The sequence below is a fragment of the Diaporthe amygdali genome, assembly GCF_026229845.1.
Source record: "Diaporthe amygdali strain CAA958 chromosome Unknown NODE_68_length_54002_cov_60_158183, whole genome shotgun sequence".
Taxonomy (NCBI): domain Eukaryota; kingdom Fungi; phylum Ascomycota; class Sordariomycetes; order Diaporthales; family Diaporthaceae; genus Diaporthe; species Diaporthe amygdali.
Window position 1 is genome coordinate 28,105 of NW_026517088.1, and position 13,320 is coordinate 41,424.

Genomic DNA, 13,320 nt, shown 5'->3' on the forward strand with positions numbered 1-13,320 from the left:
GCTCCCCCTCCCCTGCAGCCTGGCGAGCTGGTGAGGGCCACAACGCAGGCGGACCCTGGCAGACGGAAATGACTAAGGGGGTCTGGACATTGGCCTAGCGCTGTTGCACGCAAGAGTCGTCTAAGACATGATTGAGTGTTTTCACTCCTCATATCCCCAGTGTTGCTTCTACGAATTGAAAGTTCGCGGCGACAGTTTCTCATAGAGTACGCTACTGCCCACTGTCAGACCCGCATGCAGATGCCTATATCAACGCTCTATATCATACGCCAACGAGCCGCGTGGGCCCCCAGCAACGATCCAATGCAGGGTAGTTGGCTGAGACAGCATCGATCTGCCACCACGGTTGATCGGACCGCTGAACGCCTGATAGATCAAGCTATTCGCAATATTGAACAAGCTTCTTGCGATGCTCCATATTTTGGTCGACTGTTTGAAGCGGACAAGCACATCCCGTGCTCAAATGCCCAAAATTAACCCCAACACTAGCAAGAGAACCACTGTATAGGCTTGCAGACTCGCGGCTCGGCAGGCCATGTTTTTAATCTACATGCCGCCGATCCGACTTCACTTGTGTCTGGTCATTTAAGAACCCGTGTTGAAATTCCGAAAAGCTCACATTGAGTTCACCTAGTTTCGCAGCAGCCTAGCTGGATTGATGTTGCTTGGGAGTTGAAGCCATCCGATGTCATGGCCAGCTGATCGCAAGTTATCAGTTGCCAAGTGCCGATTTAATCTATTATCTGCCAGCGAAGCATAGCGCGATAGAGTTCATGAACTCCGAGGTAAACATTGTGCTGCCCGGTAAGGCGTTCGCTTGCGGCAACGTCGCTCCAATATTCCCTTATCGTCCTGCTTTGCGGTTTGCGGTCGGACGAATCACACATTGAAGATGCAGGTGAAACGACCTAGGAGTCTATCAAGGACAGATGCCATCTGATTCTCGTGGGGGGCCTTGACCAGAGAGCCGGCCGGCACTCCAACTTTAGATGAAGGTTGGGTAATCATCCACACATTCTCGAAAATCCTCAGCAGCCCGAAACGCTCCAAGAACCCACTCACTGCCCGAGACAAATCTCAGGTGCGTCAAGCACGCCAGCGCGACCGCCAAAGCACTTCGACAGGCCCTCAACCCTCGTCACCTACCACCCTACCAGACAACCCTGACCTCGGTCGGCGGTGTCGCCTCGGCGGTAGCGATCCTCGGCGGCGATCCGCGAGCAAGCTACGGTAGCAGATCACCGCCAGGGATTAGGGCAAGGGCGCCGACGAGTAGGAAGATCAGACCACGCCCATCACGGCTGTCCTTGACGATTTGAATGCCACACCCACACCCCAAGACGCATGTTCGTTCAGTCTTGGGTGAAACGGCAAGATCAAGCGAGACCGAATGTTCTGTTTTGGGTCGTGCGTCAAAGTGCCAAGTCTCGCTCGGCTTTACTGTCCGTGCGATCAATGGAGTCTCGAGATCTCCATCAGCATCACATCATTACAGACGGTCGGTAACAGAACACTGGGCCCTATGCCTGTGTCGGGCCTGAACAAAATTTTTGCACCACATGCAGCCATCGACAGAAGACGCTACATCACGTATTGCGAGCAATGCACTCTACGTTCCTGTAGCACATGCGGCTCTGCGTGCCGCCCAAACGTCCCGAGGCTCCACTATCTTGATACAGTAGACAGCCTCACAAGCTTGGCTCTGCGACAGCGTCCACGCACACAAAATGTGGCAGATTAATGCGTTTTCTATTCCTGACGTGTCATACCGAATTACCAATTCTGCTTTGCCTGCGGTCCCTCACCAAAACTACCCATCTGGGGGATTAACAATCACCACCCTATCCGCGAGACACCTTGTCAGAGGCCGAGCTCGTCCTCGCTGCATGCATCGTCGCGAGCAATGTTGGTTATTGTTTTCAAAATGGCCCGAGATGGTTTCAGCGTTGTCGTGCGACGCCTCTTTGCGCCATCTTGGCGAGGCGACAGCCCATTCTCATTGCTGCTGTTGCGCTGGGCGCCCAGAGCCTCAACACCCTCATCATCACCATCATCTAGTAGCGGATCGGCCGATTGATGCGCTTCCAAGTCCCGCTTGCCCAGTGATGTGCCGCTGCGGAGCCGCCTTGATGTTTTGACGGCAGAATCTGCGTGAGCTGACACGCCGCGAGCAAGTTTCTGCCTCTGTTTCGGCTGAAGTCGTTTCGCCGAGTCTGCATCCTGCCCCCCACCGGGACCAAGGTTCTGTCCCGGCAGTGGCGACAGACTGGACGACAAGCTTCGTCGCTGTCGTTGTCGCTGCATTGGCGCTGGAGTGACCGTGATCCACTCGCATATGTCTTCGTCCCAACGATAGGATGACGATGCGGACTTTCTCCGAGGTGTTGGTAAGACTTCCTGTGTGCATCCGGCAGCGTCAAGTGACTCAGCGAAAGCGAGATCGCGGAGATCGTTGGTCCGCTCTGCCAGGATGAAGGCACAGTCCATCCGCAATGTCTTTGGGGGACACTCAGGAGACAACTCCAGCTCGAGCTGATCACAAAGCTTGGTCAGATAGTAGTGCGACGGTTGGGTTGACCCTCGGCCACAGCACTGCGCGATAGAGCCGATGAGCGCTGTCATTGCTTCGTAGTGCTGTCTGCTCTCCCTGCTCTCTTGGCTGCATATGGTTTGAACCAAAGCTCCTGAAATGTCGGTACTCTTGGGACTGCTTGATGATGTGTTCGTATAGAATGCTGCCAGGTTCAAGGTAGTGGCTGGCCAACTTGGTTTCCTGGTCTTCCTCAACTCAAACATACATCTGTGAAGGATATATTTAACTTTCTGTGATGCTGAAGATCTCCTGGTCTGACTAATTTCAGACGTAGATGAACCCCTGGCCTCCTGGCCCAGAATTGACAATGTTGAAATTGCCGTAATAGCACTGATCAAAGTCTGCTGTGATAAGCTCCTAAGGTCGTTACTGTATTTTCTGAGAGACAGCGCTTCAAGCCTGGTCTGTGTACTCAGTGACGTGATCATTTGTACCGCGAATGATGTAGTGTCATCGCAGACTGCATTTCCAGAAAGAGCCTTAACCATGCTGGACCATATCAAACCAAATTCTTTGGTAGATAGCCAAAGGAGCGGCAGTTGTTGTTTGGATAGCAAGTTGCAGAGCTGTCGCTGCATGAACTGTGGTCTGTCGGACTCCCTCGCAAAGTCCCTCAGAATTTTCAGTGTTGCGAGCTTGCGACTCTCCTCGAATGTGCTGTCGACGCCCTTGGGCTTTGGATAAGAACGGTCAGTCAGTTCTCGCAACAATTCCTCGCCCTCCCGGAAAGACTTTGTTTTGCAGCAAAGCTTGATGAGCAATATCGAAAAGCCGTCGTCCAGCAGGCCCTCGGCTATTGAGTCTCTGACGACCTTGACACAATGGGCTCGGACGACCATTCTGAGATGACCGGCTCCATGGCTCGCCGGCAGCATGGCCTCGACCTGGCCGTAGATCTCATTTGAGATATCTGAGTTTTGCAGCGTCGACTTGGTTCCCTGCTCCTCCGCGTCACGTTGCTCCCAGTACTCGAGCTCGCCGATGTACTCAGGGACCTTGCGGAGGCACATCGCAACGAGAGACCTGTGCCCTAGCGAGTTTGAGGACGACGCTGCAGTGGCTGTGAGAAGGGCATGGACGGCTCGGAGTATGGAATCATAGAGCGAGAACTTGGTTGGCGAGACGCGGCTGCGAAGCGGCTGCATCTCGCTCTCAAGTGCTGCGATGACAGACGGGGTTCGCTGGCCTTGGAGCGCCGCGAACCGCTTTTTCCCAGCTACACCCCCTCCTGCGTCTGCCAATGGTGGTTGTTGTATTGGTGACGACAATTGCTGGCCTCGAGCCCGGCGGATAAGAGGTGTTGGTAGGACAATCTCTCCTGGCTGGGTGATAGTCCTCTTCGGGATTCTCTTCCAGGTGCCCGTGGTGGAACTCTTTGGGCCTCCCGACGTACTAGGAGCCCCCCGTGCCTTCCGTCCTCTCCGTGAGTATGTACGCTGGAGGTTGGAACGAGCTGTCTCAGCGGTGCCATTCTGGGCGACATCGTCACTCAGCCTCTCCGAGTCCTCCAGGTCGATCTCGCGCCTGAGCGCATAAATATGTGTCTTTAATGGGCGAAGCAAGCGATGACAGCGAGTAGGTGTCCAGGGCTGCAAGTTCTCTCTTGCTGATTGCCGGCGCCTGTTTGAGGAATGGGTGTGCCATGTTGTAAGACTCTGGGTATCCAATGGCTCCATATTCAATGAGTCGATAAGACCAAAAAAAGGGATCACAAGCAAATGCTCCCCATGACCTTCCCGTCTAGTGTCGTCGCGTATGTGATGTTGCCGTTTGAGAAGCGCTCAGATAATTGAAGCAATTATGAGCCCATTAGTTGAGATAATAGTCTTGTATCGATGCGGTGGCGACGGCGAGGGCTACGATGGCGATGTTGTTGAATGTTATGGCTGCCTATAATGAATGGACCTCATTGTTGGTGAGCGAAGTTTTGTTTACTTTGGCCACAGCAACCAGGGTTCGGGTTCTCCATAGTTCAGAGTTCCCCAGAATTCAAGCTCCCAAAACGTCAGAAGCTCAACGTCGGCTGCGGGCCAATGGAATGACGGAATGGACTGAATCCCTTGCTACCCACCAGCAGCACTGTGGACCTATGACTTTTCCACCACGGGGATGATGCTGAACACTTTTCTTCAAAAACGAACTTGACGAGTTGAATCCCATGGAGCAGCCATTGCGTGTTCGATGTGATGGATTAAAGGCTATATATATGGCCTGTGGGCTGACGGTACGGTGCGGTACGGTACAGCACGGTACGGAACGGTACCTAGGTAATGTACGCATAGCTCGGGCGCACGGGAGACGGAGCAGACGTGCCTTTGCCTGCCCGGTCCCCGGCTGCAGCAGCTGCTCTCCCAGTCAGTCTCGCAGCACTGGGGCGCACCCGCGTCTTGCCGGCAGAACGGGTTATCCTAGCGCAGAATTTTTTGAAAATCGTCGACGTATGTAGCGTAGAGAGCAAAGAGTATTGAGCTGTAGTCTGCGGTTTCTTGTTCTTCTTTCTTATTTTTACGCCTCACATACCTTGTCTGTTCCAGATATCCCTTGAGTATCTTGAATTGGCCCCATTTCTTTCCCGTCTCAAGTCTGAAGGGGCGCTTTTGTCTTTCCCATCCCTCCCAAAATTCCCCATCCCCCAGTCCGTTCTTTTTGGGTCGGCGCATCTGGAAGCCATTGTCCCTCAGCTGTAAATAGAGGGACGTCGACAAGCACTTTGGCCTTGTGTCGGTCCAAGTTGTCAATTCAATATCCAAAATGGCTGATGTGTCCAAGGATACGGCTGCAGCGGCTGGTACGGGCCCCCAAACTTACTCTTCCCTTGGAACACCTTGACCTCGGTTTGGTCGCGTGAGTGCTGACAGAGCCCGCGACTTCAGAGAACGCTGCGCCAGAAACCTCGACCCCCGAGGCCAATGGCGCTGCTCCAGCGCCGGTTGTGGACGATGGGGTGGAGCCAAATCCAGAAGGTACGCCCGCTTCTCAGCAGGACCGACCACTGTACCGGACTCGTCGGCCCCTTCATGCGCCGGGTAAGGGCTGTTGTGCTAATGAACTGTAGATGCGATGTTTCTGTTGAATATTATCTTGCCCCATGCCCCGGGCAAGGTCAACATCATGGTTAGCAAGGATGTGTCAAGACGACGGTGTTCTGAGGCGCTGAATCTCTACCCAATAGGTCTCTCCCCATGAGCAAGTCCACGAAGTTCGACAGTCCATTATCGAGCTACCAGCAGCTCTGCAGTACTCTTGCTTCCACCTCGAGCACAACGGCGAAAGGATCAACGACTTCATAGCCATCAACGAGATCAATGGCATCGGCCCCGATGCTGAAATCCACCTTGTTGAGGACCCATACACTGAGAAGGAGGCGAGGATACATCTCATCAGGGTTCGTGAACTCATTGGTGCGTCGGGTGACCGCACCGATACTATACAAGGCGTTCTTGCTGGAGCCTCGCTTTACGAAAAAGTTGCCGCAGAAGCTGGGGACACAGCGGACAAGGCGAACCAGGAGCGAGCCGCCGTCGAGGAGTACGACTTTAATGTTGTTCCTCCAGTGTCGACCTTGCTACCGGCAGAGCAAGATCCCGCCCCCAAGACCGTGAAGGCTATCCAACTTTCAACCTGGAACCCACCTCCCGCCCACCTCCGTCAAAAAGGACACTTGCTCTACCTGATTGTGACAACCAACGAGGGTGAACAGTTCCAGATCACGGCGCACGTTGGGGGCTTCTTTGTCAACAAGTCATCCAATGCAAAGTTCGACCCGTTGCCCCGCTTGGCGCCAAAGGGTGCGTCTGCGCACTCTCTTTTGGCCCTCATTGGCGACATTTCCCCATCGTTTGCCGCCTCGTTCGCACAGCTACAGGAGCACAACAACCGCCGGGAACCCCTGGCAACCTTCCAGATCACCAATGCTATTCCCTCCGCGCCATGGGTGGTACCGTCATCAGCTTCCCCACTCTGCGCTCACCAACCCGATATCACGAGGACACAGGAGTCCTACCTCATCGCCGGCGTGGAGAACACCGACACTCTACGGGACTGGAACGAGGAGTTTCAGTCGGCCAAAGAGCTGCCCAAGGAAAATGTCCAGGACCGTGTTTTCAGGGAGCGTTTGCTGGCGAAACTCTACGCAGATTACAACGATGCTGCAGCAAGGGGAGCTGTCCAGGTGGCTCGGGGCGAGGTAGCCCCTCTCAACCCTACTGAGGCACGGGATGCTCAGATTTATGTGTACAACAACGTATTCTTCTCCTTTGGTGCTGATGGAGTGGGCACCTTCACCTCTGAGGGTGGCGACGAGGCAGCACGTGTTGCTACGGGCAAGGACGTGGCCGGTGTCAAGGTTGTGAACCAACTGGATATTGAGGGCCTTTACACCCCCGGAACCGTGGTCGTGGACTACCTCGGCAAGCGCATTGTTGGTCAAAGCATTGTTCCGGGTATTTTCAAGCAGCGAGAACCTGGTGAGAACCAGATCGACTACGGTGCTGTCGATGGCAAGGATGTTGTGGCAGCGAACGAGAAGTTTACTTCCGTTTTCGAGAAGCTCTCTCAGGCCATGAAGGTCAAGAAACATGCTGTCTGGGACAAGGATGGCAAGCGATTTGACCTGGAGGCCAGTGTCGAGACGAAGGGCCTCCTCGGAACTGATGGCCGGAAATACGTGCTGGATCTTTACCGTATCACCCCGTTGGATATCGCCTGGTTGGAGGAGACCGCTGCCGAGGAGGAGACCAATCCCTACCCGCATCGCATGACGGTCCTGCGAGGAGAACTCGTTGAGCTTGTCCACCGCCATAAGATGCGCGAGTGGGTTAATGCCGAGATCGCAAGGCGTGCCGATGCCAAAAAGGACGCGAAGGCCTTGGAACAGTCTTCCGAGGATAAGAAGGATGAGGATAAGAAGGATGAAAAGGCCGAAGACAAGACGGTGGAGAAGGCTGAGAAGACCGAGGAGGCCACGGCAAGCCAAGAGCAAGAAGACCGAATCGACGTCAACAACTTCAAGTTCGCTCTCAACCCTGATGTCTTCAGTGGGCAAGAGGCCCAGACTGATGCCGAAAAGGAAGAGCTGGCCACCGACGAGCAAGAAGTTCGATCAGCTTGTGCCTATCTTCGGGACACGGCTATCCCTGAGTTGCTGAATGACCTGAAGGAATCCGACATCAGCTTCCCAATGGACGGCACGTCACTACGCAATCTGCTTCACAAGCGCGGCATCAACATGCGGTACTTGGGCAAGATTGCATCCCAGAGCGAGGGCTCGCGGCTGCAGTGCCTGCGTGACGTCTGCGTTCGAGACATGATTGTGAGGTCCTTCAAGCACGTCGCTGCGAAGTACCTCAGATATCTGCCACTGCCCCTTACCTCCACCTGCATTGCGCATCTGCTTAACTGCTTCCTGGGCGTTGGCCTGAACCCTAAGCCATCTGCCGACATCGACCAGTCCTTGCGATCCCTCTACAGCGATGCAGACCTTTCATTCGAGACTGTCACCCCTGAGAGCCTGAGGAAGGCTGTCGAGCTTGAGGCGTCTCGAAGGTTCAGATTCCAGCTCGATGCTGAGTGGCACGCACAGCTCAGCCAAGTCCAAGTGTTGCGCGAGATCTGCTTGAAGCTCGGTCTCCAAGTGCAGTCCAAAGAGTACGCCTTCACTGCAGCGTCGGTACCAGAACCCGTTGCTGCCGAAACTCCACCATTGAATGGCAACGGTGAAAGCAAGAAGAAGAAGAAGAAGGCACGTGAGGGCTCACCAGCCTCTATCGCCTCCTCGACCACCGTGCCCCACACGTTCACGACTGACGACATCGTCAACGTTGTGCCTATTGTCAAGGACTCTGCACCACGCAGCTCACTGGCTGAGGAAGCTCTGGAGGCAGGAAGAATTTCCATTGCGCAAAACCAAAGGAAACTTGGCCAAGAGCTCCTGCTCGAGTCACTATCTCTGCATGAGCAGATCCACGGCATACTGCACCCAGAGGTGGCGCGCGTGTACCACCAACTCTCCATGCTTTACTTCCAACTGGACGAGAAGGAGGCCGCTGTCGAACTTGCTCGCAAGGCCATCATGGTTGCAGAAAGGACCGTCGGTATCGACGCGCAGGAGACACTCCTCGATTACCTTAACCTCAGCCTGTTCCTGCACCAGCTAGGCGACAGCCGCAGCGCCCTCGAGTACGCCAAGCACGCGCTGCAACTGTGGAAGATCATTTACGGACCCGATCACCCGGACACCATCACGACCATCAACAACGCGGCCGTGATGCTGCAGCACCTCAAGGCGTACCACGAGTCGCGCCGCTGGTTCGAGGAGTCGCTACGTATCTGCGACAAGGTCTTTGGCAAGCAGTCCATCAACAGCGCCACGCTTCTGTTCCAGCTCGCGCAGGCCCTGGCGCTGGACCAAGACTCCAAGGGCGCTGTCAACCGCATGCGCGAGAGCTACAACATCTTCCTACAGGAACTGGGCCCAGAGGACAAGAACACCAAGGAGGCCGAGAGCTGGCTCGAGCAGCTGACGCAGAACGCCGTGTCCATCGCCAAGCACGAGAAGGACGTCCAGGCTCGCCGCCTGCGCGCCGGCATCCGCTTCACACCGCGCAACCTGTCCTCAGGCGTCCGCTCCGGTGTCGCGGGCGGCGCCGCCTCCGCACCCGCCGCCGGCGTGGCCAGCCACGAGGTCCAGGGCAAGCCATCGCTGGACGCCCGCAACATCGACGAGCTCATCAAGTTCATCGAGGGCGGCGCCCCCAAGAAGTCCAAGCCCGGCAAGAAGACCGCCGGCGGCGCGGGCCGCAGCAAGAACCCCAAGAGCCGGCGCGGTGGCGCCCAAGTCCCGACTACGGCTTAGGTTGTCGAGAAGGACGGGGCTCGTGGGGATCTATCCTTTGGCCGATTCTGGAAGGGCAGTGGCAGCAGCATGGGTTGACTTCCCGGCCGGCGTGACGGAGGAACAATAGTACCCGGTGGGAAGGCGAGGCATGTGTCGAAATAGACGGGGCGGCGGGACCTAAGCGAAAAAATGGAGGAGGCAAGGAGCGACGGCGCGTGTTCTTGTTGGCAATGGTGTTTCCATTTTTCCCACCTTGCGTATTCATTACATGGGGCGGCGTTTCTCTACTCAGATCTTAACTCGTCTGCATATTGCACACTGTCGAATGTATCAAAACACATGTACAAAAACAAACAACAGCAAAAAGAAGATGGCGGCCAGGGTCTTCTTTTTCTTCAGCGTCGGAAGACAGGCCACGGAGATACAAGGTTATGTATTGGATAGTGCACAGAGCCCTCTACATATAGCAAGCAGTAGACCAAAAGCCGGCGCATGGGGGAGGCAAGTGAGAATAGACATCTTCACTCCATTTCTCTGGACATTAGAAGGCACTGAAATGAAGCTAGGCTTTGGTGCGTTCCTAGACGTGATGATGTGAGATCCATAGAGACGTTGCCATTCCATACATGGCTTCGCTGGCCTGCGGCCGAGACGAAGCTCAAACTCCTCCTTCTCTACCTCGACTAACTAAGCATCATGCGTAAAGCGTAAAGCATAAAGCATACATCGTAATCATACATGACCGTGGTTGAGAGAACCCTCAACTCGCGCCCCACATTGAAAGCAAAAATCAGTGGCCAAGATATCATCAAATCATGACAGTTCCAGTCGTATGAGCGCGCAAATGGTAACCAGTGGGAAAACTCCCAAACTCCTGTTGACTTAGCGACCGCTCCGATGCCAAGTCGCAATTTAACCCAATTGAAAGCAAGAAATTGGTATAGTATACTAGTACAATGTGTTCGCAGCGTCGGTGCGGGTAAAAGATGCGGCTGGAAATAAAGCAAATTCTTCAATTCCAAGCCGTAGCTTGAGCGGTTTGTGATGGAAGCACCTCGATCCAGTTGCGGGACTGAGTTGCTGGGCAACGTAGAAACTTAACAATTTCTTGTGCTATGTTTGTGCTCTCCTGGTCCAGTGGCACACCATGCGCATGGTGTTCGTCGGTTGAAGAGATTCGGCTCATTACACTACCAAGAATATGAGCTTGTGGATTTGTTGGTGACGCGCTTCGAGCGGCTGGATGAGTTCCTTTGCTTCGTCCGAGTGATCGACTCCGGAAAGCCTGTCAATGACATTAGATCAGAGAACTTGTTTATGCTTTGCTTCCGTTAGTGGATTCGAAGGAGTTGCCCTTAGACATGGAAGCGTTCAGCGACTCGTGGTAGGAGCTAATGCTCTGGAATCCTCTGTGTAATCTATTAGCTACCTTCGTTCAAGATGAGACTCGACGAGACCGCACTTACTTGGTCAAATCGATACCCTCCTCCTCATCCTCGGGCTCTTCAGGCTTGATGGATTCATGAGTTGCCGAACGGCCGTTCTGAGTGGGACTGCCAGTAGGAGATTTGGGAATGCGTGGGGGGCTGCTACTCTGTGGAATTGGTCCTGGGTTCTTGGACGGGCTGATATCCGCTAAAGGCTTGATCGGGGTGCTGCCGTACTCGGCAAATTTCCAGAAAGGAGCAGGTGAGCTCATGGGCATGTGTTGACTCGGACGCTGAGCCGTGCTCGGAGGCGCGAGTCTCGGGTGGATTTTGAGTGGAGCTGGGGTCACCAGAGATGACCCGTCCTCTGGAAGATACGAGGAAGTTAAGAGAGGTGACCGTGGAGCGGTCTCATTCAGCGCAGCCGAGGCTCCAGTGCTTGACTGTCGGTGTCTTGGGAGGGGACTGCCATCTCCGACATCCGCAGTGTCATCAGACTGAAGACGGCGGGAGCTACGCTCAGGCGTCGTGTGAGAGATGCGCAGAGCGGAGCGAGGCTGTGGTGATCCGGAGGGCGAGACCTTGCGCTTGCGAAGGGGACTGGGCTCCTTGGCTGCCATTTCTCTCGGACCCTGGGTGATGTAGTTCAGCCCACTGGGCGAGGATGGGTTCGAAGACCCACGGTGGCCACCGCGGCCGCCTTTCCAGGCGTTCTTGACCATCTCATCACGACATTCGGCGGTGATTTGCCACTTCATTCCCTTTCCGGGTTCATCGGTAGACCTGGCAACCTTCTCAAATGCCTTGTTGAGTGAAAGATTGTGACGGATCGAGTTCTGGGAAGTGTTAGAACAAGCGCGAGCACGCACGGCACCGGGGATACTAACCTGCCAACCAGCGGGTTGCTGATGCCGATAATACGCATAGTGTGACATGATATATGTGTAGATGCCGTTCAGATTCAGTTTCTCGTCCTGAGTGCTCATGATTGCCTGGGTGATCATCTGGGCATAACTGTACTGGGGCTTGATAGCCTTGTTGTCCTCAAGACTGAGGTCCATGTCATTGGTGCTCAAAATCATGTTCCCCGTAGCATTGCCCCTGAAAAGCGGCGAAGCCTTGGCCACTGTCTGGGTCCTGCTCCGCACAGACGGCGGCGTACCTGGACGCTTGTAGTCAGGCGGCGCGGGCGCAATAGCTTGCTGCCCTCGTCCCGGCCGCGCCTGGTAGACGCTGTGCGAAGAACTAGGCCTGCCTGCAGTGGAGCTTGGCGGATTTAGACGAGCGTCGTCCGTCTTGGTGGGGAGATCCCGCTCAGAGAGCCCCGCGCGTTCGAGATATTGTTCTGAAATCCTGAGGGGTTCTTGTTCGGGCAAGACCATCATCATCTCAATCGTTGCGATTTCGAGGACGTCGCCACTGCCCAGGGCCTGTGCCTCGTCGACAGGCAGAGGAACGCCATTGATTCTCACCCCGTTCCTGCCCTTGACGTGTAGAACCCATCGACCGGAGCCTCCACCGTAGCTCGGACTGAAAAAGATGCTGGCATGCCGGCGCGAGATCATTTTGCTTGGTCCCAGGTCAACGTGAATGAATTCCTCGTCGTTGTCCGGGTCGACGGGCTGCGGAGGATCAGAGGAGCGGCCAATGTTTATGGTCGTCTTCTTCACGTAAAACGTCCATCCAAGCCCGACGATCTTGGCGTAGGCGTTGATGCCGTCTTCCCCGCTAAGGCGGGAGTTGGAGTGGTCCTTGTGAGCTTGAATGACGAGGTTCGAGGGAGCTTTCAGGTACTCGGCGACCTTGTCGACGACATAGTCGAAAGGCTTCGCATTGTGAACAGAGTCGTCGGCGACAAGACTGGAGTCAGGAGCGAGACTGGATTCGAGTTCTTCATCGACGACATCTCTGGGAGAGGGAGAAGTTTCCTCGGTCTATAATCCAGAAACCAGGCGCGTTAGTAGACGATCGAACAGTATGGCGTGCGTGGCATGGAAAGGGAAGGCATGGCATGGCAAATGCCAGGTCGCCAGGTCGCCAGGCAGGCAAATAGGCATACGAACCTTCTTTCTGCGCTTCGCAGGACGCGAGGGAGAAGAATCGTCGGGGCGATCGATAGCCAGCTCCTTGCGCGTCGAGTCGCGCCTTGCGCGCTGGGTGCGCTTTGAGGGACTAGGCATGATGACGGTGGGCTGCAGGTGCCGGAGGACTCGAGGTGCAGAGTGCGACCATGCAGGACGAGCAGTGATGGTTCAGACGTGACTCGGCGAGACGCGAGCGAAAGTAAATAAAAAAAAAGTGGCAAGGGAGGGAGGCAGGGAGTGGAGGGAGTGGAGCGGCTTGTGGGTATGGACCCGTTGACGGACAAGGTGCACGCGCGCTATGTGAACCTTGGGGGTGATCCGCGATAAAGTGGTTGCAGTAGTCGGCGATTCTAGGCAAGCACTGGCGCAAGTTGGCAGGAC

General features: G+C 55.2%; 3 protein-coding genes across 3 annotated transcripts; 1 reads left to right on the top strand and 2 right to left on the bottom strand.

Moving 5' to 3' along the window:
- Positions 1-1,860: 1,860 nt before the first annotated feature.
- J7T55_001364 (uncharacterized protein) lies at positions 1,861-4,237 on the bottom strand (the record flags this gene model as incomplete). The annotated part of the gene is made up of 3 exons (XM_053136190.1): positions 1,861-2,659; positions 3,089-4,117; positions 4,164-4,237. 3 exons carry the CDS (start codon positions 4,235-4,237, stop codon positions 1,861-1,863), a joined length of 1,902 nt encoding a protein of 633 aa, XP_052986215.1.
- Positions 4,238-5,344: 1,107 nt separating this feature from the next.
- On the top strand, positions 5,345-9,446 carry J7T55_001365 (uncharacterized protein; the record flags this gene model as incomplete). The annotated part of the gene is made up of 4 exons (XM_053136191.1): positions 5,345-5,381; positions 5,467-5,556; positions 5,649-5,707; positions 5,766-9,446. 4 exons carry the CDS (start codon positions 5,345-5,347, stop codon positions 9,444-9,446), a joined length of 3,867 nt encoding a protein of 1,288 aa, XP_052986216.1.
- Positions 9,447-10,613: 1,167 nt separating this feature from the next.
- On the bottom strand, positions 10,614-13,035 carry J7T55_001366 (uncharacterized protein; the record flags this gene model as incomplete). The annotated part of the gene is made up of 4 exons (XM_053136192.1): positions 10,614-10,713; positions 10,895-11,691; positions 11,743-12,789; positions 12,919-13,035. The coding sequence occupies 4 exons, from the start codon at positions 13,033-13,035 to the stop codon at positions 10,614-10,616; spliced, it is 2,061 nt and encodes a 686-aa protein (XP_052986217.1).
- Positions 13,036-13,320: the final 285 nt, after the last annotated feature.